General features: G+C 44.2%; 1 protein-coding gene across 1 annotated transcript in view; it reads right to left on the bottom strand.

Moving 5' to 3' along the window:
* The window catches only part of LOC129812085 (kinesin-like protein KIF13B), a 132,118-nt gene that overhangs the window by 71,334 nt on the left and 33,127 nt on the right, over window positions 1–27,657 (bottom strand). Inside the window, exon 4 of the mRNA XM_055864036.1 lies at window positions 15,867–16,130. Within this exon, the coding sequence (XP_055720011.1) occupies window positions 15,867–16,130 (264 nt within the window). The remainder of the gene's footprint in view (window positions 1–15,866; window positions 16,131–27,657) is intronic.

Below are 27,657 nucleotides of genomic sequence, written 5' to 3'. Positions count from 1 at the left end.
ACCACCAAATACACATAACCTCAGCAAGCTGAGAATTAGTTTCGGTAAAGATTTCTTTGTAAAAATCACTATAGATCAAAACCCGATAAAAGTCTTGACTAGTAGCATGGTGTGGAATTCCACTAATTTAAGGCTCTGAAAGGTCAATAATTGCATTAATACGTGGATTTTGTTTTATTATTTGTGACGTGTGAAGCTGACCAAAGTGGCTATGGTGTGTTTCTGTGTGGTGTGTGTGACATGTCACTTTGTGTGTGTGTTGAGTTTAGTATGCAGCATGCCAGTATTTTTGGATGATCTGTGCCATGTTGTAACGGGTGTCTAGTTCTTCCTCCTCCTCGGACGAGGAGAGGAGAGAAGGATCGGAGGACCAAAATGCAGCGGGTTGTGAATACATAATGAATTTATTGAAAGACGAAGACGAAGACGAAAAACACTTGGAAAATTACAAAACAACAAAACGACGTAGACTGACCTAAAACATGAGAACTTACATATAACATGAAGAACGCACGAACAGGTACAGACTACAACTAACGAACGAACAAACCGAAACAGTCCTGTGTGGTGCGCAGACACAGACACGGAAGACAATCACCCACAAACAAACAGTGTGAACAGCCAACCTATATATGGTTCTCAATCAGAGGAAAACGTCAAACACCTGTCCCTGATTGAGAACCATATAAGGCTAATTACAAGTGACCTAAACATAGAAACACAAAACATAGAATGCCCACCCCAACTCACGCCCTGACCAACTAAACACATACAAAAATAACATAAAACAGGTCAGGAACGTGACACATGTCGATCTGTGTGTGTTGAGTTTAGCATTCGGCATATCTGTGTTTGTGGAGATATGTGTGTGGTGGAGTATGTGTCATGTCAGCATGTGTGTGTGTGTTTGTGTGTGTGTGCACGTCTCCAACTCAATCATCAAGTTTGCAGACGACACAACAGTGGTAGGCCTGATTACCAGCAACGACGAGCCTACAGGGAGGAGGGCCCGGGCAGAGTGGTGCCAGGAAATAACCTCTCCCTCAACGTCAACAAAATAAGGACCTGATCATGGACTTCAGGAGACAGGCTTCATCCACATCGACGGGTCCGCAGTGGAGAAGGTGAAAAGCTTCAAGTTCCTTGGCTTACACATCACTGACAATCTGTGAAATGGTCCACCCACACAGACAGTGTGGTGAAGAAGCCACAACAGCAGCTCTTCAACCTCAGGAGGCTGAAGAAATTCCGCTTGTCCCCTAAGACCCTCACAAACTTTTACAGATGCACTATTGAGAGCATCTTGTCGGGCTGTATCACTGCCTGGGATGGCAACTGCACCGTCCGCAGCCGCAGGGCTTTCGAGAGGGTGATGCGGTCTGCACAACACATCACTCCGTGGCGCACTGCCTGCCTTCCAGGACATCTACAGCGCTCGGTGTCACAGGAAGGCCAAAAAGATCATCAAGGACTTCAGCCACCCGAGCAACGGCCTGTTCACCCCGCTATCATCCAGAAGGCAAGGTCAGTACAGGTGCATCAAAGCTGGGACCGAGAGACTGAAAAACAGCTTCTATCTCAAGGTCATCAGACTGTTAAATTGTCACCACTAGCCGGCCTCCACCCATTACCCTGCCCTGAACTTTAGTCACTGTCACTAGCCGGCCTCCACCCAGTACCCTGCTGTTAGGAATTTTGTTAATAAACAGTTAAAACAAATTCTAGCTTTAGATAAAACTATAACTAATTGAACTCTGCACGCCTGGTGAAAAGAGATTTGTGTTGTGGGTCATAAAATAAGCAGAAAGGGTCGTTAAACTATGGTTGAACTGACCCAACTTAGCCCTGAGGTGTTTAGATAAGGCTGTGGGTAACTTTTTAGGTCTTCCATTATCTTGAGTTGTCTGCTAAAGTGGTAATAAATTATAGTGAGCCTTCAGGATAAATGATTATATATGTGTCATGTGAGTGCCCTGTGAAGTTGGAATGAACTTTTGAACCTGTTTTCTATTTGTCAGGACAATGAGACTTAATTCTGTAACCTATGACGTCATATCTTGTATATAAACTTGTGTTTATGATCAAATGGCAGCGTGCTCCGAGAATAAACACTATTTAATTTTAATAAGACTGTATCCTGTCTATTTTATGTTAATAAGTATCTTACAAATTCTTATAAATAGACAGATTGAATTTAATGAATGAGTACATTAGAGGAATTATTTAATTCCACTAACACCTGCCCTGAACTTTAGTCACTGTCACTAGCCGGCCTCCACCCAGATACTTTATCCTGAACTTTAGTCACTGTCACTAGCCGGCCACCACCCAGTAACCTGCCCTGAACTTTAGTCACTGTCACTAGCCGGCCTCCACCCAGTACCCTGCCCTAAACTTTAGTCACTGTCACTAGCCGGCCTCCACCCAATACCCTGCCCTGAACTTTAGTCACTGTCACTAGCCGGCTACCAACCAGTACCCTGCCCTGAACTTTAGTCACTGTCACTAGCCGGCCTTCACTAAGTACCCTTCCCTGAACTTTAGTCACTGTCACTAGCCGGCCTCCACCCAGTACCCTGCCCTGAACTTTAGTCACTGTCACTAGCCGGCCTCCACCCAGTACCCTGCCCTGAACTTTAGTCACTGTCACTAGCCGGCCTCCACCCAGATACTCTACCCTGCACCCAAGAAGCTGCTGCCCTATGTACATAGACATGGAACACTGGTCACTTTAATAATGGAACACTGGTCACATTAATAATGTTTACATACTGTTCTACTAATTTCATATGTATATGCTGTATTCTAGTCAAGACCATCCTATTAATCTATTGCTGTACATAGACAGTGCATTCAGAAAGTATTCAGACCCCTTGACCTTTTCCACATTTTGATACATTACAGCCTTATTCTAAAATGGATTACATGAATCAAGCTACACACAATACCCCATAATGACAAAGTGAAAACAGTTTTTATGGGGTACTGTGTGTATATTGACGAGGGCATTTTCTTATTTCATCCATTTTAGAATACGGCTGTAATGTAACCACATTTTTTATTTTATTTAACCTTTATTTAACTAGGTCAGTTAAGAACAAATTTTATTTACAATGACGGTCTACCAAAAGGCAAAAGGCCTCCTGACGGGGGCTGGGATTAAAAGAACAAATAAATTAAATGAAAATATGGGACAAAACACACATCACGACAAGAGAGACAACACAACACTACATAAAGAGAGACCTAAGAGGACAACATAGCATGGCAGCAACACATGACAACACAGCATGGTATCAACACAACATGACAACAACATGGTAGCAACACAACATGGCAGCAGCACAAACAACATGGTAGCAGCACAAAACAGGGTACAAACATTTGTGTGCGCAGACAACAGCACAAAGGGCAAGAATTATCTAAAATGATCAATCTACACACGATAACCCATATTCTCATAATGGTAAAGCTAAAACAGGTTTAGAGAACAACCCATTGAAATAACTTACAATGTACAGTATGTGTTGCCACCCTATGGTCACGCACTACTCATTAAGCTAACATTTAGCGGCCGCTGCCAACATACTGACTCAACTCCAGCCACTTTAATATTGGGAATTGATGGAAATTATGTAAAATGTACCACTAGCCACTTTAAACAATGCCACTTAATATAATGTTTACATACCCTACATTACTCATCTCATATGTATATGTATATACTGTACTCTATATCATCTACTGCATCTTGCCATCTTTATGTAATACATGTATCACTAGCCACTTTAAACTATGCCACTTTATGTTTACATACCCTACATTACTCATCTCATATGTATATACTGTACTCTATACCATCTACTGCATCTTGCCTATGCCGTTCTTTACCATCACTCATTCATATATCTTTATGTACATATTCTTTATCCCTTTACACTTGTGTGTATAAGGTAGTAGTTGTGGAATTGTTAGGTTAGATTAATTGTTGGTTATTACTGCATTGTCGGAACTAGAAGCACAAGCATTTCGCTACACTCGCATTAACATCTGCTAACCATGTGTATGTGACAAATCAAATTTGATTTGAAGCTAATTTAGAACTTTTATTATTTAAAAACATGAAATACTGTCAATTACCGTATCGCCCAGCCCTATGTTTGCCCATATCGCCCAGCCCTATGTTTGCCCGTATTGCCCAGCCCTATTTGCCCGTATTGCCCAGCTCTATTTGCCCGTATTGCCCAGCCCTATGTTTGTCCATATCGCCCAGCCCTATGTTTGCCCGTATTGCCCAGCCCTATGTTTGCCCGTATCGCCCAGCCCTATTTGCCCGTATTGCCCAGCCCTATGTTTGCCCGTATTGCCCAGCCCTATGTTTGCCCGTATCGCCCAGGCCTATTTGCCCGTATTGCCCAGCCCTATTTGCCCGTATTGCCCAGCCCTATGTTTGCCCATATCGCCCAGCCCTATGTTTGCCCGTATTGCCCAGCCCTATTTGCCCGTATTGCCCAGCCCTATGTTTGCCCATATCACCCAGCCCTATGTTTGCCCGTATCGCCCAGCCCTATTTGCCCGTATTGCCCAGCCCTATGTTTGCCCGTATTGCCCAGCCCTATGTTTGCCCATATCGCCCAGCCCTATGTTTGCCCATATCGCCCAGCCCTATGTTTGCCCATATCGCCCAGCCCTATGTTTGCCCATATCGCCCAGCCCTATGTTTGCCCATATCGCCCAGCCCTATGTTTGCCCATATCGCCCAGCCCTATGTTTGCCCATATCGCCCAGCCCTATGTTTGCCCATATCGCCCAGCCCTATGTTTGCCCATATCGCCCAGCCCTATGTTTGCCCATATCGCCCAGCCCTATGTTTGCCCATATCGCCCAGCCCTATGTTTGCCCATATCGCCCAGCCCTATGTTGGACACAGTATATAGAGGTCTATGGAGCCTGTCTCCATTCCTGATTTCTATAACTGTTAACTTATCTGTGTAATATTGACTTCAGCTCAGAAACACTTGTTTTGCAAACATGGTCATGTGTTATCAACTGCTGTGCTGATCAGCGGGCATTTCATTACCTCTGTCAAATGAAGAAACGTATCAAAAAAAAAATAAATGAATATTCAGACCCTTTTGAGCTCAGCTGCTTCCTGTTTCCATTTATCATCCTTTACATGTTTGTACAACTTGACTGCTAATGCACCGTGTATATATATATATATATCTCTATGTTACAGTACATTACCAAAAGTATGCAGACACCTGCACGTCAAACATCTCTGGTAAGACGAGGGGTGGGGGTGTGTATATATTTGTCAATAACAGCTGTTGCGCGATGTCTAATGGTAATAAGGATCGGCGTTCCGTCGACGGGACAGTTGTAAATCATGCAGCGTGTTATGTCAAGATCGCAGATTTTAGAGAAACAACAAATGTTGGTACATATAAGTGTCTCATATTGGCTGAAAGCTTAAATTCTTGTTATTTTAACTGCATTGTCCAATTTACAGTAGCTATTACTGCGTATAAATGCCATGCTATTGTTTGAGGAGAGCTCCTAACAACAAAACACTTTTTTCACCGCGATAGGTCTGAAAAATTCACCTCTGAAGGTGAAATGTGTACTTACGTTCTGAAATCTTGCTCTGATTTATCATCCAAAGGGCCCCAGAGATAACATGAAGTGTTGTCTTGTTAGATAAAATCCTTTATCATATCCTAAAAAAGTCCATATAGCATGCACGATCGATTTTGTATTTCAATTTGCAAAGAAAGGAATCTGTGAAAATCTCACCCTAAACGTTGTTTCAACCAGTCAAATCATGTTCGTATGTATTCCTCAGAGATCCTAGAAGGTAACCAGACTTCACTATATCATTAGGGGTGTGGTATATCCTATAGGACATCATATTTGGTCAGAGAGCGACGCCTTCATGGCACGCTTTTTATTTTAGTTTATTTAGTAAATATTTTCTTAAATCTATTTCTTGAACTGCATTGTTTAGAACAAACTCTATATGCAATGTGTAATATGATGTTATAGGACTGTCATCTGAAGAATTCTGAGAAGGTTAGTGAAAAAATTTATATATTTTGGTGGTTTATACGTTATCACTATTTTTGCCTTGAATCAATGCTGGTGTGATGTTTGCTATTGTGGTAAGCTAATATAACGCTATATTATAGAGTTTGTTCGAAAATGTGCATATTTAGCGGCACAAATCGCGCTTATACAATGAGAATAGTGTCCAAAACCTCAAGCAATCTGTCCGGCGCCATCTTGGAGAGGCACCTATTCTAATCGAAAACTATTCATAAACTTGACAAAAAAAATACAGGTTGGACAGCAATTGAAAGACAAATTAATTCTTAATGCAATCGCTGGGTTACATTTTTAAAATTAACTTCTTGCAACTATAGGGGGTGCTATTTTGCATTAGCATAATTAACTCTACAGATTAAACTGCAAGGTTTTTTCTTGGTTAGTGGCTATCAATATCTTAGTTTAGCCGAATTAGTGATAGCTACTGGTGTTGAGAGAAAATGGTGGAAAAAGAAAAATTGTGATTTTTGCTAACGTGTTTAGCTAATAGATTTACATATTGTGTCTTCCTTGTAAAACATTTTAAAAATCTGAAATGGTGGCTTTATTCACAAGATCTGTATCTTTCATTAGGTGTCTTGGACTTGTGATTTAATGATATTTAGATGCTACTATTTAATTGTGACGCTATGCTAGCGATGCTAATCAGTGTGGGGGGGGTGGGGGGTGCTCCCGGATCCGGGGTAGAGGCTCGTTAGAGGTTAACGTTACTTCAAAATACAGCGTGCGATAAAGCAAGGCTACACTACAAGTAATGGCGGCTTATGCATTTGACTTTTTTCAACAGAACAACGAATTATCAGCATAAATAGTTCTTACTTTTTGATGAACTCTCATCAGAATCTTGGGATAGGTGTCCTGTGTCCAAAAGAATAGTTGCTAGGTTGGAGAACGTCCTCTTCAGCGTTGCAAGTAGCAGTAAACAATAGCATGAGAGAGAGAGATACCCAACTTCCTACAACGCCACGAAAATAAATACCCGAAAATCGCAATATACTGACATAAACTGATATAATTTGGTTCAAATTAACAAGATTATGATGTCTTTAAAGCCTATATCGAATTAAAACACAGCCGGAAATGTCTAAGATCTGTAACCGATGTTTCCAGTAGAACGTGCCAAGGTCCTCAGTGCGTCAGAGCGAAGGGGAAAAGAACGATACACGTCTTTGCCAAGGGATTTATAACCTTTGGGAACTACGTAGAGACTCCATTTCAAGTCTCCCTATTCGCTAACAACCAGGGGAAGGCGTATGCAGTGCATCTCAACCAAAAGAAGACAGGCAGAGTTATACACAGGTCTGAGAGCAGGTTGGAAAATTTGGCATTCTCGCATAGGGAAATTGCTCTAAGTCCAGTTCTGTTTCACTCACAGATATAATTCAAACGGTTTTAGAAACTAGAGACTGTTTTCTATCCAATAGTAATAATAGTATCCATATTGTACGAGTAAGAATTGAGTACGAGGCAGTTTAATTTGGGAACGTCAAGATCACATAGTGCTAACAGCGCCCCCTATTGACAAGAAGTTTTAATATGGAGTTGGTCCCCCCTTTACTGCTATAACAGCCTCCACTCTTCTGGGAAAGCTTTCCACTAGATGTTGGAACATTGCTGCGGGGATTTGCTTCCATTCAGCCATGAGCATTAGTGAGGTCAATCACTGATGTTGGGTGATTAGGCCTGGCTCGCAGTTGGTTTTCCAATTAATCCCAAAGGTGTTTGATGGGTTTGAGGTCAGGGCTCTGTCAGGCCAGTCAAGTTCTTCCACACCAATCTCGACAAACCAATTCTGTATGGACCTCGCTTTGTGCACTGTGGTATTGTCATGCTGAAACAGGAAAGGGCCTTCCCCAAACTGTTGCCACAAAGTTGCAAGCACAGAATTGTCTAGAATGTCATTGCACAGTATGATGTAGCGTTAAGATTTCCCTTCACTGGAACTAAGAAGCCTAGCCCGAACCATGAAAAACAGCCCCAGACCATTAATTCCTCCTCCACCAAACTTAACAGTTGGCACTATGCATTGAGGCAGGTAGCATTCTCCTGGCGTCCACCAAACCCAGATTCATCCATCGTACTGCCAGATGGGGAAGCGTGAAGACGATTTTAATGCGCTTCAGCACTCCGCGCGCCCTTGTAAGGTCTACCACTTACTTATTGGCTGAGCCGTTGTTGCTCCTAGACGTTTCCACTTCACAATAACAGCACTTACAGTTGACAGGGGCAGCTCTAGCAGGGCAGACATGACGGACTGACTTGTTGGAAGGGTGGCATCCTATGAAGGTGCCACGTTGAAAGTCACTGAGCTCTTCAGTAAGGCCATTCTACTGCCAATGTCTGTCTATGGAGATTGCATGGCTGTGTGCTCGATTTTATACACCTGTCAGCAACGGGTGTGGCTGAAATAGCCAAATCCACTTATTTCAAAATACTTTTGAATTTATTGTGTATATTTATATTCCGGAGTCGTCTTAATATTTATATATTTCCTAATTCAATTATATATTTTTTTTAACTTTGTGTGTAATATTGTTAGATATTACTGCACTGTTGGAGCTAGGAACACAAGCATTTCGCTACACCCACAATAACATCTCCTAATTCTGTGTATAGTACCAATAACATTTTATTTTCTTTGTTATTCGTCACATGCTTCGTAACCAAAGGTGTAGACTAACATTGACATTTTTACTTACGGGCCCTTCCCAACAATGCAGAGAGAAAGAAAATAGTTAAATAATAGAAAAGTAAAACATGTACAGTAATACTAGATACACAGTAACGATAACTTGACTACATAAGTATGTGTGTGTGTGCACAAGTGTGTGTGTGCCCCCCTCCCTCTGTGGTGTAGTAGCCAGGGGGTAGTGGGCAGGGACTGACGCAGAACGCAGAGACAGGAGATGCGTGTGACAGCTCCCTTTGCACCCGGACATCCCGACCCCCCCCACGCCCCACAACCCAAAACCTGCCAGAGCTGTGGAAGCAGGAACGGAGATACATAAACTCTCCTGGAACAAACATAGAGGATGGGGGGTCAAAGTGTCATATCAATTTGTGGCAGTGGTGTCATTTCTTGAAGAGGCTAACCGCTGCCACTTCACTTTAGTTTAGTTTAGCTTGACACTGTCCCTCCGTTCGTCCGTCTGTACACCCGTCCTTCTGTCTGTCCACTAGCAAAACTGACCTCACTCTGGAACACAGCACAACTCTAAAAACTAAAACTGTTGTCTCTCCACACTTCTGACAAATGAATGTAAATAAAGGCTTTAAATTGGTCCTAATCTGGTTTGGGGGTTCTCAATTCAAGGATTAAAAAAAATCAGAATTGAAAATAAATTACAGTTATCAATGATTTAATTGGATTTCAATTGTACCACTTGAAGTGACTGAATTTCAGTCCACTTGTCATTCACTGCCTGTATATCTCTGTGTTGTCTGTGTATTGTATAGGATAGATTATGCAACCTAATGAGTGCCAATTGCTATTAACATGGTAGTTGATACATTGTGTATTACGTGTTAAATATAATGAATGTTATCATTTGTAACATTATTTATTCTATTTGCGTGGGAGTTAGTATATTGGGGTTTCTGTTGTCTTTAACACAATTAATAGCAGATTTTGGATTGACTACTTGTTTGTGTGAGCCTGATGTATAACCTTGATGTACTGGGTTGGAAACCCCTTAGATATAGGTCACCTCATCAAATCAAAGCAACTGAAATCAAATTGTATTGGTCACATACACGTGATTACCAGATGTTATTGCAGGTGTAGCGAAACGCTTGTGCTTCTAGCTCCGACAGTGCAGTAATATACAGTGGGGCAAAAAAAGTATTTAGCCAGCCACCAATTGTGCAAGTTCTCCCACTTAAAAAGATGAGAGAGGCCTGTAATTGTCATCATAGGTACACTTCAACTATGACAGACAAAATGAGAAAAGAAAATCCAGTAAATCACATTGTAGGATTTTTTATGAATTTATTTGTAAATTATGGTGGAAAATAAGTATTTGGTCACCTACAAACAAGCAAGATTTCTGGCTCTCACAGACCTGTAACTTCTTCTTTAAGAGGCTCCTCTGTCCTCCACTTGTTACCTGTATTAATGGCACCTGTTTGAACTTGTTATCAGTATAAAAGACACCTGTCCACAACCTCAAACAGTCACACTCCAAACTCCACTATGGCCAAGACCAAAGAGCTGTCAAAGGACACCAGAAACAAAATTGTAGACCTGCACCAGGCTGGGAAGACTGAATCTGCAATAGGTAAGCAGCTTGGTTTGAAGAAATCAACTGCGGGAGCAATTATTAGGAAATGGAAGACATACAAGACCACTGATAATCTCCCTCGATCTGGGGCTCCACGCAATATCTCACCCCGTGGGGTCAAAATGATCACAAGAACGGTGAGCAAAAATCCCAGAACCACACGGGGGGACCTAGTGAATGACCTGCAGAGAGCTGGGACCAAAGTAACAAAGCCTACCATCAGCAAGGGCATTGAAGATGAAACGTGGCTGGGTCTTTCAGCATGACAATGATCCCAAACACACCGCCCGGGCAACGAAGAAGTGGCTTCGTAAGAAGCATTTCAAGGTCCTGGAGTGGCCTAGCCAGTCTCCAGATCTCAACCCCATAGAAAATCTTTGGGAGTTGAAAGTCCATGTTTCCCAGCAACAGCCCCAAAACATCACTGCTCTAGAGGAGATCTGCATGGAGGAATGGGCCAAAATAACAGCAACAGTGTGTGAAAACCTTGTGAAGACTTACAGAAAACGTTTGACCTCTGTCATTGCCAACAAAGGGTATATAACAAAGTATTGAGATAAACTTTTGTTATTGACCAAATACTTATTTTCCACTCAATGTTAGTGATGACTGTTTAACAGTCTGATGGCCTTGAGATAGAAGCTGTTTTTCAGTCTCTCTGTCCCAGCTTTGATGCACCTGTACTGACCTCGCCTTCTGGCTGATAGCGGGGTGAACAGGCCGTGGCTCGGTGGTTGATGTCATCAGTTCAGACCACTTTAACCAAACCCCTCCATTAACACCATAGATTTTATTACCTCAGGGGACCAGCGTTCTAACCATTTATCCTCTCTTTCACTATCTCTCCCTCCTTTCCTCGCTCCCCCTCCAAATCAATGATAAAAAGACGGGGGAAAATATGAGATTGATTTATTTGCTTCAGTGTTCTTTGGGATTAAGAATTTTTTTCTGTCCCTTTCCACAAACTGAAACCAATTAGTGGGTCTAGCACTTGTAGTGTGGAATGTAGGTCGACCTGAGGAGTAATAAAAAACTATTGACTTTTTGGTGACTGTAAGCGGCGTGAAAGGGGTGCCGCTGCCTTGTCCGACATGAAAAGAGCTCCATTAATTTCACTTATTTCAAGAAGGGACCTGTCAAGTCCTAATGTGTCCCACACACTTCTAGTATTCAGGCACCCTGACACCGGCCCCGGCCCAGCCGAAATGAGTTACGTTGCTTCAACCACTCAGAAGGGGAGTGAGAGAGAGAGATGGAGAGAGAGAGAGGGAGAGAGAGAGAGAGAGAGAGAGAGAGAGTTGGCGGTGTAATTTCTAATTCTCTGTTTGAGGCTGGAACTGAGGTCTTTCATACATGGCTAATTCTGCCTCAAACACTCTTTCTGCAGCTCTCTCTCTCTCTACATCTCTCTCTACAACTATCTTTCTCTCTCTCTCTCTGTCTCTCTCTCTCTCTCTCTCTCTCTCTCTCTCTCTCTCTCTCTCTCTCTCTCTCTACATCTTTCTCTCCTCTCTCTCTGCTCTCTCTCTCTACATCTTTCTCTCCTCTCTCTCTGCTCTCGCTCTTTCTCTCTCTCTCTGATTGTGGAGCATGCCCAGGGTACTGTGACACTGATGTGACACAATACAGAAATGACTACACACACTTTGAGTATAACCCATGGTGCATCCTCAAAACACTTCTCATTTAAGCAGTTTATACAAACCATACAGACCATCCATTAAACTAAAATAATGTTTGGAGGGAAACAACGGATAATCAAATTCAGTTCAGGCCATAACAATGCTGCCCATTGTATGTGGCCATTAAATGTCAGTATGACTAAAATAAAGATAATTCTTAAAAACCAATCCAGCTCCAGATGACATGTTACTCATTTAATTTGTTTATCATGTTATCATGTATTAATCTATCCTTGGACGGTAGCTAAGACTCATGTATCAAAGTTCTCATATTGTGTAGTCCAGAGGTAAGATGAATCTATGTGGTGATATCTCATCTTCTAGTCCCTGATTAACTAAACCTGAATTAGGCCTTTTCCTGGATCTACATCTAATCTGGGGCTTGGAGAGAGGGACGTCATTTCAGAGAAATGTGTCTATTTCACTGACTTTAGCTGGCCGTCATTGTAAATAAGAATTTGTTCTTAACTGACTTGCCTAGTTAAATAAAGGTTAAATAAAAAAACAGCAAGTGTGTGTGTGTGTGTGTGTGTGTGTGTGTGTGTGTGTGTGTGTGTGTGTGTGTGTTTGGAGGGGAGAGGCTATCTGCAGCCAGAAACAAATCAGTGCGTGTGAGATATGAAAGCAGCCATTGTGATATATGGTGATCAGGCCTAACCCTGCCACAGCTGTGTATAATCACTCACACATATTCACATGATTGATGAAATATGTGTTTGTGAAATCCGAGCTGCTTTTGTTATCATCCTGTTTTTTTTCTTTCTTTCTCTCCCTCTCTCTCTTCTCACTCCCCCTCTCTCCTCTCACTTCCTCTCTCTCTTCTCACTCCCTCTCTCTCTTCTCACTCCATCTCTCTCTTCTCACTCCCCCTCTCTCCTCTCACTTCCTCTCTCTCTTCTCACTCCCTCTCTCTCTTCTCACTCCCCCTCTCTGCTCTCACTTCCTCTCTCTCTTCTCACTCCCTCTCTCTCTTCTCACTCCATCTCTCTCCTCTCACTCCCTCTCTCTCCTCACTCCCTCTCTCTCTTCTCACTCCCTCTCTCTCTTCTCACTCCCCCTCTCTCTTCTCACTCCCTCTCTCTCCTCTCACTCCTTCTCTCTCTTCTCACTCCATCTCGCTCTTCTCACTCCCTCTCTCTCTTCTCAGCCCCCCTCTCTCCTCTCACTCCCTCTCTCTCTTCTCACTCCATCTCGCTCTTCTCACTCCCTCTCTCTCTTCTCACTCCCTCTCTCTCTTCTCACTCCCCCTCTCTCTTCTCACTCCCTCTCTCTCCTCTCACTCCTTCTCTCTCTTCTCACTCCATCTCGCTCTTCTCACTCCCCCTCTCTCCTCTCACTCCCACTCTCTCTTCTCACTCCCTCACTCTCTTCTCACTCCCTTTCTCTCCTCTCACTCCCTATCTCTCCTCTCACTCCCTCTCTCTCCTCTCACTCCCCTTCTCTCCTCTCACTCACTCCCTCTCTCTCCTCTCACTCCCTCTCTCTCTTCTCACTCCCTCTCTCTCTTCTCACTCCCTCTCTCGTTCACACCAGAGGGTTTCGGCGAAAGCCAAGTGAGATGAGGGGCGACATGATGGAGCGCCACTACGGAGCGCCACACAAACAGGAAATTACTGGCACAGCGAGGGGACACCCTTTTTTTCATTCAGTAATACGTATATGAGATGCATGAGAAAACATAGTCCTCTGAAGAAGTGGAAGAAGAAAAATAGAGAAGAAGAGAAAGAGAGAAGGAGAAAAAGAGAAAAGAAAGGAATAAAACAATTGTAATTTCCCCCAACAGAAGTGTAAGAGGGATGAGAAGGAGATATGAGGAGAGAGAGAGGGGGAGAAGGAGGTATGAGGAGAGAGAGAGGGGGATGAGAAGGAGATATGAGGAGAGAGAGAGGGGGAGAAGAGAGAGAGAGAGAAAGAGAGATGGAAAGAGAGAGACAGAGAGAGGATTGATAGATGGCACAAAGACTCACTGACACACGATCACATTAATGAGTAGACTGAAACAGAATGTTAAACTTAGTTGCCATCACAGACCAAGACACACGTTTACAAACACACACTGTAAATGGTAGTCCTAGTTACACTAGGCCTATTCCCTCATTCTAAAGCCTGTTCATAATTTTATATACATTAAATACGGTATTGATACGTTGCTTTAAAGATATCACTTGCATCCCAGCTCATCCCAACACAGACAAACGGCCATCTGCCAACACAACTAACTAACTCACATCCACACACTCAACTCACATCCACACACTCAACTCAAATCCACACACTCAACTCACATCCACACGCTCAACTCACATCCACACTCAACTCACATCCACACGCTCAACTCACATCCACACACTCAACTCACATCCACACGCTCAACTCACATCCACACACTCATCCACACGCTCAACTCACATCCACACACTCAACTCACATCCACACGCTCAACTCACATCCACACACTCAACTCACATCCACACGCTCAACTCACATCCACACACTCATCCACACGCTCAACTCACATCCACACACTCAACTCACATCCACACGCTCAACTCACATCCACACACTCAACTCACATCCACACACTCAACTCAAATACACACACTCAACTCACATCCACACGCTCAACTCACATCCACACTCAACTCACATCCACACGCTCAACTCACATCCACACACTCAACTCACATCCACACACTCACACACTCAACTCACATCCACACTCTCACACACTCAACTCACATCCACACTCTCACACACTCAACTCACATCCACACTCTCACACACTCAACTCACATCCACACTCTCACACACTCAACTCACATCCACACTCTCACACACTCAACTCACATCCACACTCTCACACACTCAACTCACATCCACACTCTCACACACTCAACTCACATCCACACGCTCAACTCACATCCACACACTCAACTCACATCCACACACTCAACTCACATCCACACGCTCAACTCACATCCACACACTCACACACTCAACTCACATCCACACACTCAACTCACATCCACACGCTCAACTCACATCCACACACTCACACACTCAACTCACATCCACACACTCAACTCACATCCACACGCTCAACTCACATCCACACGCTCAACTCACATCCACACGCTCAACTCACATCCACACGCTCAACTCACATCCACACGCTCAACTCACATCCACACGCTCAACTCACATCCACACGCTCAACTCACATCCACACGCTCAACTCACATCCACACGCTCAACTCACATCCACACGCTCAACTCACATCCACACGCTCAACTCACATCCACACGCTCAACTCACATCCACACGCTCAACTCACATCCACACGCTCAACTCACATCCACACTCAACTCACATCCACACACTCAACTCACATCCACACACTCAACTCACATCCACACACTCAACTCACATCCACACGCTCAACTCACATCCACACTCAACTCACATCCACACACTCAACTCACATCCACACGCTCAACTCACATCCACACACTCAACTCACATCCACACGCTCAACTCACATCCACACGCTCAACTCACATCCACACACTCAACTCACATCCACACGCTCAACTCACATCCACACACTCAACTCACATCCACACACTCACACGCTCAACTCACATCCACACGCTCAACTCACATCCACACACTCAACTCACATCCACACTCTCAACTCACATCCACACTCTCAACTCACATCCACACGCTCAAGACCAACCCCATTTACAGTACTTCCTATGGCTCACCCCCACTGACTAAGGCCTTACCCTGGTTTACTAAAGCTAAAGCTAACTTCCATGGTCTGTGGCTGGTGACTGGTGGCTGGTGGCTGGTGGCTGGTGGCCGGTGGCTGGTGGCCGGTGGCTGGTGGCCGGTGGCTGGTGGCCGGTGGCTGGTGGCCGGTGGCTGGTGGTCGGTGGCTGGTGGCTGGTGGCTGGCGGTTGGTGGCTGGCGGCTGGCGGCTGGCGGCTGGTGGTTGGGACGTTAGTAAGGACACAGCAACAGAGAGCAGCTTGGTCTGGGCAAAACCTGCCAGCCCGCCTGCCCGCCACACACAGATTAAATATTTCCAATTCTCATGCAAAGCAGGCGGCAGAGGAGATGTGATCAGCCGTCTCCATCTAATCCCAACGCTCAGCTCTCTCAGCCAGGGTTAGCCAGCTCATTCGTCCACACACCTAACTTTTAGCATAAAACATCATGGTCATTTGCATCTTTAAGTGTTTGTGATTCCCCCCCCCCCCCATCCCCCACATGCCATGTGTGTTTGGGGGGGTTGTGTGTGATCAGACACATGCCATACGGAAGACACAGGATACATTATTCAGGTCACACACTACAACAACAGCAGTTTGTATGTAGGTAACAATGTCTGCTTCTCCCTGCATTACCTGTATGTTGGGGGATTCTTGTGTGTATAATAGTAGGGGAGAGTGGGGTAAGTTGAGCCACAGGGGTAAGTTGAGCCACCCTTGCTTCTAGGGAACCATACACATTATATGTATAATTTGACCAAATGGAGCCTGTGAAGTGAGAAACCACATGGAAAAAAGTCTTAAGTTAAAAAAAAATGATTTTCACCATGCCAAATTAATATTTTGTGTAAGAGATTTCATGATGCTTCATGTTTCAGTGAAGTACAGTGAAAAACCTTTCTTTCAAACTCAAAACCCAACAATGCAATAATCAATAACAATGTAATACCAGAAAAAACACAAGAAATAAGAAGAAATATGAAGAACACAATCAGTAAGTAAGTAAGCAGAGAAAATACAGGGTCAGTTCCAGTACCATATTTACAATGTGCAGGGATACTGGATAGAGGTAGATATGTATAGGGGTTAAGGTGACTACGCAACAGGACATAAGATAAACATGCAGAGTAGCAGCTGTTTGTATGTGAGGGGGTGTGCATGTGTATAGACTCAGTATAAATGGATGTGCATATTATGTGTGAATGTGTAGGAACCTCTGAGTGTGTAGGGTCCTGTGAGTGTGTAGGGTCCTGTGAGTGTGTAGGGTCCTGTGAGTGTGTAGGGTACTGTGAGTGTGTAGGGTCCTGTGACTGTGTAGGGTCCTGTGAGTGTGTCGGGTCCTGTGTGTGTGTAGGGTCCTGTGTGTATGTAGGGTCCTGTGAGTGTGTAGGGTCCTGTGAGTGTGTAGGGTCCTGTGAGTGTGTAGGGTCCTGTGTGTGTGAACAGAGATAGAGCAAAACTAAAAAGTTTATTTCGAGGGCGGTGTTATTGCCATACCAGGCAGTGATGCAGCCAGTCAAGATGCTCTCAATGGTACCGCTGGATAACTTTTTGAGGATTTGAGGGCCCATAACAAACTTGTTTAACCTCCTGAGGGGGACGAGGTGCTGGTGCGCCTCCTTCATGACTGTGCATGTGTGTTTGAACCATTTTAATTTCTTAGTGATTTGGACACTGAGGACCTTGAAACACTCGACCTGCACCACTACAGCCCCACCGATGTGGAAGAGGTGGCCGGTTTTCCCTTCTCCTTAATCTCACCAGGACCCCCCCCCCCCCCCCCCCCCGCCTCTGTAAGGCCGGCGTTTCGTCTTGGGTAGTACGATATTACAGAAAGAGCCAAGGACAGATGAGTTGAAGTTGAAGCCGAGAATTGGTGTTAGTAACTGCCGATCCGATGTTCAAGAGTTCTTGTCGGTTGTAAGAAATAATTGCTGATACATTTTGTAAAAATAAACTACAAAATAATCACAAAATAGCAAAGTTGGGTCAGAGCTAGCAAAACCGAGGCCATGCAGTGCAGCGCCTTGGGGTAAGATGAGCCAATGTCTGAGTCAATAGCAAGTTGAGAAAAGTAAAGTATTTTCTTCCCAGGCTTAATGCAAGGCATTACCGCTGGGATATGAGGTAACAACAGGGCCTGGCCTATGCTTAAAGTACAAAGTGTTTGTTAGGTATTAAGCCTGCATTAAAAAATGCTTAAAATGCTTAAAGACAAAAAGTGATTGTGATTGTGTTGAACTGTGTTTGAGAAATAAAGATAGACAGTTTTAAAAAGGTAGCGGTAATATTTAATTCAGTATAGGTGGCTTAACTTACCCTGTCTTGCGGCTCAGCTTACCCCATACCTGGGGTAATTTGTGCCAAGAGACCACTTTTGTGGGCAAGCTACCCACTGAGCACAGAGGTCAGTTCAACATCTTGTTCTGATTTACATTTGGTTGAGTTGTGATATCAACAACAAATGTCACCATGTCATTGGATAGAGGTTAATAGTTTTTTAGAAAAAAATACAACATGCCCTTATTGGACTTTGCAAATCCAATAATTTTTCTACTGTACGTTCAACATCATCACATAGATTTTTGGGGTGAAAATGACATGGAAACAATGTTGATTCAACTAGTTTTTGCCCAGTGGGTTTGTTTTCCAAAATGTAATGTTTACATTCATTCTGATCATTTCCAGGAATATACAACATCCTGAAATATACACTGAGTGTACAAAGTATTCAGGATGCCTACCTTATATTAAGTTGCACCCCCCTGGTGAGTCTACCCCCCTGGTGAGTCTTCTCTTTGACTCACCTGGTCAGTCTGTTCACTTTGACTCACCTGGTCAGTCTGTTCACTTTGACTCACCTGGTCAATCTGTTCACTTTGACTCACCTGGTCAGTCTGTTCACTTGGATTCACCTGGTCAGTCTGTTCCCTTTGACTCACCTGGTCAGTCTGTTCACTTTGACTCACCTGGTCAGTCTGTTCACTTTGACTCACCTGGTCAGTCTGTTCACTTTGACTCACCTGGTCAGTCTGTTCACTTTGACTCACCTAATCAGTCTGTTCTCTTTGATTCACCTGGTCAGTCTGTTCACTTTGACTCACCTGGTCAGTCTGTTCTCTTTGACTCACCTGGTCAGTCTGTTCACTTTGACTCACCTGGTCCGTCTGTTCACTTTGACTCACCTGGTCAGTCTGTTCACTTGGATTCACCTGGTCAGTCTGTTCACTTTGACTCACCTGGTCAGTCTGTTCACTTTGACTCACCTGGTCAGTCTGTTCACTTTGATTCACCTGATCAGTCTGTTCACTTTGACTCACCTGGTCAGTCTGTTCACTTTGACTCACCTGATCAGTCTGTTCACTTTGACTCACCTGGTCAGTATGTTCACTTTGACTCACCTGGTCAGTCTGTTCCCTTGGATTCACCTGGTCAGTCTGTTCACTTTGACTCACCTTGTCAGTCTGTTCACTTTGATTCACCTGGTCAGTCTGTTCACTTTGACTCACCTGGTCAGTCTGTTCACTTTGATTCACCTGGTCAGTCTGTTCACTTTGACTCACCTGGTCAGACTGTTCACTTTGACTCACCTGGTCAGTCTGTTCACTTTGACTCACCTGGTCAGTCTGTTCACTTTGATTCACCTGGTCAGTCTGTTCACTTTGACTCACCTGGTCAGTCTGTTCACTTTGATTCACCTGATCAGTCTGTTCACTTTGACTCACCTGGTCAGTCTGTTCACTTTGATTCACCTGATCAGTCTGTTCACTTTGACTCACCTGGTCAGTCTGTTCACTTTGTCTCACCTGGTCATACTGTTCACTTTGACTCACCTGGTCAGTCTGTACACTTTGACTCACCTGGTCAGTCTATGTCATGAAAATACCAGTTGTCCTTAATGTTTTGTACACACAGTGTATGTAGATATCTTTGTTAGAAAGAACACTATATTTCCCTTGACGGAGTGATACTGAATGTAAAAATGGCTCAACCTACCCCACTCTCCTCTCAGCTTACCCCACTCTCCTCTCAACTTACCCCACTCTCCTCTCAACTTACCCCACTCTCCTCTCAACTTACCCCACTCTCCTCTCAACTTACCCCACTCTACTCTCAACTTACCCCATTCTCCTCTCAGCTTACCCCACTCTACTCTCAACTTACCCCACTCTCCTCTCAACTTACCCCATTCTCCTCTCAACTTACCCCACTCTACTCTCAACCTACCCCACTCTCCTCTCAACTTACCCCATTCTCCTCTCAGCTTACCCCACTCTACTCTCAACTTACCCCACTCTCCTCTAAGCTTACCCCACTCTACTCTCAACCTACCCCACTCTCCTCTCAACTTACCCCACTCTCCTCTCAACTTACCCCACTCTCCTCTCAACTTACCCCACTCTCCTCTCAACTTACCCCACTCTCCTCTCAACTTACCCCACTCTCCTCTCAACTTACCCCACTCTCCTCTCAGCTTACCCCACTCTCCTCTCAACTTACCCCATTCTCCTCTCAACTTACCCCATTATCCTCTCAACTTACCCCATTATTCTCTCAACTTACCCCACTCTCCTCTCAACTTACTCACTCTTCTCTCAACTTACCCCATTCTCCTCTCAACTTACCCCACTCTCCTCTCAGCTTACCCCACTCTCCTGTCAACTTACCCCACTCTCCTCTCAGCTTACCCCACTCTACTCTCAACTTACCCCATTCTACTCTCAGCTTACCCCACTCTCCTCTCAGCTTACCCCACTCTCCTCTCAGCTTACCCCACTCTCCTCTCAGGTTACCCCACTCTCCTCTCAGGTTACCCCACTCTCCTCTCAACTTACCCCACTCTCCTCTCAGGTTACCCCACTCTCCTCTCAGGTTACCCCACTCTCCTCTCAACTTACCCCATTCTCCTCTCAACTTACCCCACTCTCCTCTCAGGTTACCCCACTCTCCTCTCAGCTTACCCCACTCTCCTCTCAGGTTACGCCACTCTCCTCTCAACTTACCCCATTCTCCTCTCAACTTACCCCATTCTCCTCTCAGCTTACCCCACTCTCCTCTCAACTTACCCCATTCTCCTCTCAACTTACCCCATTCTCCTCTCAGCTTACCCCACTCTCCTCTCAGCTTACCCCACTCTCCTCTCAGCTTACCCCACTTTTCTCTCAATTTACCCCATTATCCTCTCAGCTTACCCCACTCTCCTCTCAATTTACCCCACTCTCCTCTCAGCTTACCCCATTCTCCTCTCAACTTACCCCACTCTCCTCTCAACTTACCCCATTCTCCTCTCAGCTTACCCCACTCTCCTCTCAACTTACCCCACTCTACTCTCAACTTACCCCATTCTCCTCTCAACTTACCCCACTCTCCTCTCAACTTACCCCACTCTCCTCTCAACTTACCCCACTCTCCTCTCAACTTACCCCACTCTCCTGTCAACTTACCCCACTCTCCTCTCAACTTACCCCATTCTCCTCTCAACTTACCCCACTCTCCTCTCAGGTTACCCCACTCTCCTCTCAGCTTACCTCACTCTCCTCTCAGCTTACCCCACTCTCCTCTCAGCTTACCCCACTCTCCTCTCAATTTACCCCATTCTCCTCTCAGCTTACCCCATTCTCCTCTCAACTTACCCCACTCTCCTCTCAGCTTACCCCACTCTCCTCTCAATTTACCCCATTATCCTCTCAGCTTACCCCACTCTCCTCTCAACTTACCCCACTCTCCTCTCAGCTTACCCCATTCTCCTCTCAACTTACCCCACTCTCCTCTCAACTTACCCCATTCTCCTCTCAGCTTACCCCACTCTCCTCTCAACTTACCCCACTCTCCTCTCAACTTACCCCATTCTCCTCTCAACTTACCCCACTCTCCTCTCAACTTACCCCACTCTCCTCTCAACTTACCCCACTCTCCTCTCAACTTACCCCACTCCCTTTCAACTTACCCCACTCTCCTCTCAACTTACCCCACTCTCCTGTCAACTTACCCCACTCTCCTCTCAACTTACCCCACTCTCCTCTCAACTTACCCCACTCTCCTGTCAACTTACCCCACTCTCCTCTCAACTTACCACACTCTCCTCTCAACTTACCCCACTCTCCTGTCAACTTACCCCACTCTTCTCTAAACTCACCCCACTCTACTCTCAACTTACCCCACTCTACTCTCAACTTACCCCACTCTCCTCTAAACTCACCCCACTCTCCTCTCAACTTACCCCACTCTACTCTCAACTTACCCCATTCTCCTGTCAACTTACCCCACTCTCCTCTCAACTTACCCCACTCTCCTGTCAACTTACCCCACTCTCCTCTAAACTCACCCCACTCTCCTCTCAACTTACCCCACTCCCTCTCAACTTACCCCACTCCCTCTCAACCTACCCCACTCTCCTCTCAACTTACCCCACTCTTCTGTCAACTTACCCCATTCTCCTCTCAACTTACACCACTCTCCCCTACAGTATTGCAAGATCTAGAATGACATCAACACTCTCATCAATTAACATCTTGTGTCCTTCTGACATAGGAAATAATTGTCTGCTCACTTAATGTACATGTTTGTGTGTGTGTGTATCCTGTCTACAACACCATGTGTGTCTGTCTATAACTAAAACCTTGGCATCTCCTCTCTCTGTCTGTGTGGGGCTGAACTTGGATCATCAACACAGTCCATCTGAAGGCTGTCATGTTCTAGTGATGGGCCTGTTGCTGTAGGGCCGGCCAGGTAGAGGGGAGACGGGCAAAGTGGTATGGTTCACTGGAGCATAGCCCCTCTCACAGGCCTGCCGGCTCAATTAAAAGACACCCATTCCTACCCCTATGACTCTGCGTTACATGTACACATGGGGAATTATCTTCCATATCTAAATATACTTCCAACATCAAGTATCTGACTTCTCCTCAAATAACCTGCTTTATTCAGGAATTCACTGGTCGTTTTATCACTAGTTTTGCATATTTTGTACGAGTATCGATTTCCATTGAATATAGGGTAATTGCTGTTTAAAACGCTTCACCTTCAAAATAAATGTTGAGGTTGAATCTATTCCTTGTCTTTAAAAACATTACTGTGATGTGCTGAGTTATAAGGACTATACAATATTTTTAAATATTCAAATCACAATTTCAGAAAAAATACTACACTTAAATATTGTGTTTCAGAGCTATTCTCATGTCAAACTAGATTGAAACAAATACATTCCTAGAAAGCCATTTGCTAGTGATTATTGATCAAATATAATTATAAAGCTGACATTCTCCGCACAGATTACAACGTTACCTCTGGTTTTACAATAACATTAACTCTAAACCAATCAGTTCAGTCCTACACTGTGGCAATTTTAATATGACAGTGAAAAGTATGAAATCTATTCTATGTGCTGCGGATTGTCTATCACAGCATGCATAAAAACAGCATCCCGTGTCAGAGAGGAACCCTTTTTAAACCACCAAGCGGCCATGACGCCTCTGGCTTCTCCTCTCCTCATCCGGTCCTCTCTCCTGTCTCTGCCTGGTGACTGAGTATGCAGGGCTGGAGGGGGAGATGCTGACATAATGGAGGAACGTGTGGGGTTATTGATAAATATAGAGGGACGGGAAGGAAGGAGCTTGTCAAGGGGAATAGTTTATTACACTGCAAAGGAAGGAGTTTTACAGCACAGTGAAACCATTGTGGTGAATTAGCCCTCTTCGTCTCTCTGGCTGCTAATGTACATGTAGAGAGGCTGTAGAGGGGACTGGGGACGGGGACAGATGGGGATGGACAGGACAAGTCAACCCAGGGACACCGTCTCACACACACAAATAAATCCATGCATGCACACACATACACACAGACTGGCACACACACTCTTGAATACAAACACACACAAACACACACACTGCCTCCTCCCCTCCCCATCCTTACCAGTATCCTACTTTATTTGACATATTGATGGCTCATAATGAACATCATTAATATTAATATCATTGGTATTTAAACACAGTTCGTGTATCACACGGATCATGTTGATGCATTACTCTCAGGATAATTAACAAGAGGAGCCCGAAGCAAAGCGACATCTTCAGCTGAAACATTTTTCCACCTGTCCTGTCATAAGTCTGGAGCCTCGCTCCACAATAATGATCGTCATAAAAAGACGTGATGTGTGGCTGGGAGGAGAAACTTTAGAGGGGGGTTAGTGAGATTGGAGGGGTAGAAAAAGCAATTACTGATGCAACATTAAAAAATGTGTGTGTGTGTGTGTGTGTGTGTGTGTGTGTGTGTGTGTGTGTGTGTGTGTGTGTGTGTGTGTGTGTGTGTGTGTGTGTGTGTGACACCAGCCAGTGGACCTAGGCCGTGGTGCGAGGCATCAGTTGAACAGGCTGATGGATGAATGACTAATGCGAGGGGAAGGAGAGGCTCGATGGCCAGGCTGCATGCACTTCATTAAAGAATGTAATTAGCCACCATCCACCATTAGACAGCACTGGTAGTGAGAACGCTAGCCAACGTTAACCTAACGTCAGACCAGGGAGAGGGCTGGGGCTGCATAGGGTTAGAGTTAGGATATGAGCCTGGGGTTGAGGTTGGAAACCAGGGCTAGGGGCTGGTCTGGGCCGGCCCGGGGCACAATGGGGCTAGGACAAGTACAAGGAGACCTGGCCAGGAATTGGAGGTTGGGCTGGGAATGGGGATGTGGCAGGGGGCTGGAGGTAGGGCCTCGGCCGGGGCTGAGGTTGTGGATGGAGCTAAAAGCCAGGCTTGAGGCTATAGAAGGGTAGAAGGACTGTGGTTCACTGGTGTCTGCTGCTTAGACAGGAGGCTACCGTACGTGCCAGGGTCTGCGGCGGTCCACTCGAGCAGCCGGCTGAGCCTAATATAAGGGGTCTCAGTGTATTTGCTGCCGGTGACATGGGCGGTAATCTAACACACTAATAACGAGAGAGAGAGGGGGGGGGGGGGGGGGGGGGGGCTGTCCCTCCATATCTTGTCTCGGTGACAGCAGCTTGATGTGGCAGAGCTGGGAACCTTCAGTGAGGATGACAGGAAATCATCATAATCATAATCATCTTCCTCATCATCACCATCCTCATCATCATGGCTAGCATCACCAGGGGGGGGTGAAAGGTCATTAGGTGAGCTGGATGCTGTCACTGCAAAGCATCAATCAACACTGAGACGGCCACATGAAACACACACACACACACACACACACACACACACACACACACACACACACACACACACACACACACACACACACACACACACACACACACACACACACACACACACACACACACACACGGGAGATATGGCACACAAAGCTCTCTGACCCTTGGGATAAAGCAGAGGATGAATTTAAATGGATCAATAAAGTAGAGTTCTTCTACATCTGATACAGAGAACATGTCAGAAAATGTACGGCTTTTTACTGTACATCAGTATCATCTTGGTACTCTCCCACCATTTTGGAAGCATTACAAATGTATTTATTATTGTCTACATTCATTTTTGCCACATTTATTATATTACAGACACCTTAATGCATACTTTAAAAGTATATTATGTCAGCTTAACATAAACATGTACACTTTTTAAATATATAGAAACATTTTCCTTAAAGTACTGTCCCCACTACAGCAAAAAAATACTTATGTAAATGTAATTTTTTTCCTTGAAACATTTAAAAAAAATACAATCACTTTGGCACTAATTTCGGAGACCTTGATGTCATTTTTCAAAACTCTAGACACAAAACTCACAACCAATGATCAAAATGCACATTTTTCAAAACTTTAACACTTTTTCTAATTGCTTGGATACAATACACATAAAGCTAAGATCATTTGTTCATTGAACCAAAATCACCTGTTCAAAATGACACAACTTAACATCAAAGTATTACCATTTCAAAATGCAATTCACACATTACATCTGAGATGACTGTCTATTCATGTCATTACAATGATCTAACTATCAATTGATACAACTGCTCAAAATGATAAGTAACTGTTGCATTACTCTTAATGCATAGTTTTATGGAAACTGACAAACAATATTCTATGTTTAGATCATGAAAGTTTCAGGATAACGAGATCCTTTGACACCAATTACCGTGGAATATGAACCAATTGGACTACGTTATCTATGGCTGTAATATTTCATCATCATTCTTTATCAGACACTGTTTCTATGGTCCCATGTACCACTTTTCCAGACCATGTTTTCAGATTTGACATTACTGTACACTCACCGGCCACTTTATTAGGTACACCTATCTAGTACTGGGTAGGACCCCCTTTTGCCTCCACAACAGCCTGAATTATTCATGGTGTTGTACGTTAAGAGATGCCATTCTGCACACCACTGTTTAAACAGCTGTTATTTGAGCATTTGTGGCCTTTCTGTTAGCTTGAATGAGTCTGGACATTCTCCTCTGACCTCTCTCATTAGCAAGGTGTTTTGGCCCACAGAACTGCCGCTCACTGAATTTGTTTTGGTTATCGCACCATTCTTTGTAAACTCTCGAGACTGTAGTGCGTAAAAATCCCAGGAAGGCAGCTGTTTCTGAGATGCTGGAATCGCCATGTGTGGCATCAACAATCATACCACAGTCAAAGTTGCTTAGATTACGCATCTTGTCCGTTCTAATGTTAGGTCGAACAACATCTAAAGCTCTCTACTTTATATACTCTATATATTGAGTTGCAGGCAGCCACAGGATTCGCTGTTCGAATGTAACCTTCCTTGATGAGCTAAATCAGGTCTGCAGAGCTGATGGTGTGACCTATGTCATTGTGTGGGATAATGTCAGGTTCCACCATGCTCAAATGGTGCAAGCATGGTTTCAGGCCCATCCACAATTTACCACCCTGTACTTCCCCCCATACTCTCCTTTCCTAAAACCTGATTGAGGAATTTTTCTCCACATGGAGGTGGAAGGTATATGATAGGCGCCCTCACGAACAAGCCACCCTTCTCCAGGCCATGGATGACGCATGCAATGACATCACGGCAGACCAGCGTCAGGCCTGGATTCGCCACGCCCGAAGATTCTTCCCAAGTTGTTTGGCTAATGAAAACATCCATTGTGATGTGGATGAGAACCTATGACCAAATCCACAAGACAGGGTTGATGGAAATATAGAAGTACAGTAATCAAACCTTTGTTTTGGTTTTTACAGTAAGCCAGGTGAGGAACACTGCAGTTGATGTTTTACTGTAGTTTGTTTCTTTTTTTGTAGATAATTATTTTTGCTTTGATTCAAATAAATTTTATTTTGTTCAATGATTCCACTGTGTCTGTAGTATTCTCTCTACTAGTCCTTTTACAGTGATGTATTTATGTGTAATAGCATAATGAAACGTGTCACATATTTTGTACTACAATATTTAATGATTGTACGAACAACTACACAGTGAAACTATCGGTATCTTGTGTGTGGGTGATATAAATGAATGTTCCTATGGTATTTCATGATAAATTTGTTATTTGAACCAATGATTCTGCAAGTGCAAGGTTTCTTTAAAGATATGAATGCACAATGCAATGTTTTGAACATTGGACAGCCTGTGTTACACGTGATGACTGTTTTGAGTTTTGTGTCTAGAGTTTTGAAAAATGACCACAAGGTTCTGAAATTAGTGCCAAAGTGATTGTAAAAAACTGTAATTGAAATACTGTTCCATTCATTCCTATGGAGGACTGCTCCTACTGGGGAGAGCCTATATGGATGACTAGTGGCCTCAAAGCTTCTCAATGGCCAATACATAGCATCAGCAATGCAGGGATTATATACATCTAACCCATCCAACATAACCAT

This window comes from Salvelinus fontinalis, chromosome 15, assembly GCF_029448725.1.
Source record: "Salvelinus fontinalis isolate EN_2023a chromosome 15, ASM2944872v1, whole genome shotgun sequence".
NCBI lineage: Eukaryota > Metazoa > Chordata > Actinopteri > Salmoniformes > Salmonidae > Salvelinus > Salvelinus fontinalis.
The sequence above is the reverse complement of the archived record's forward strand: the minus strand, read 5'-3'. Positions and strand labels throughout refer to the sequence as shown.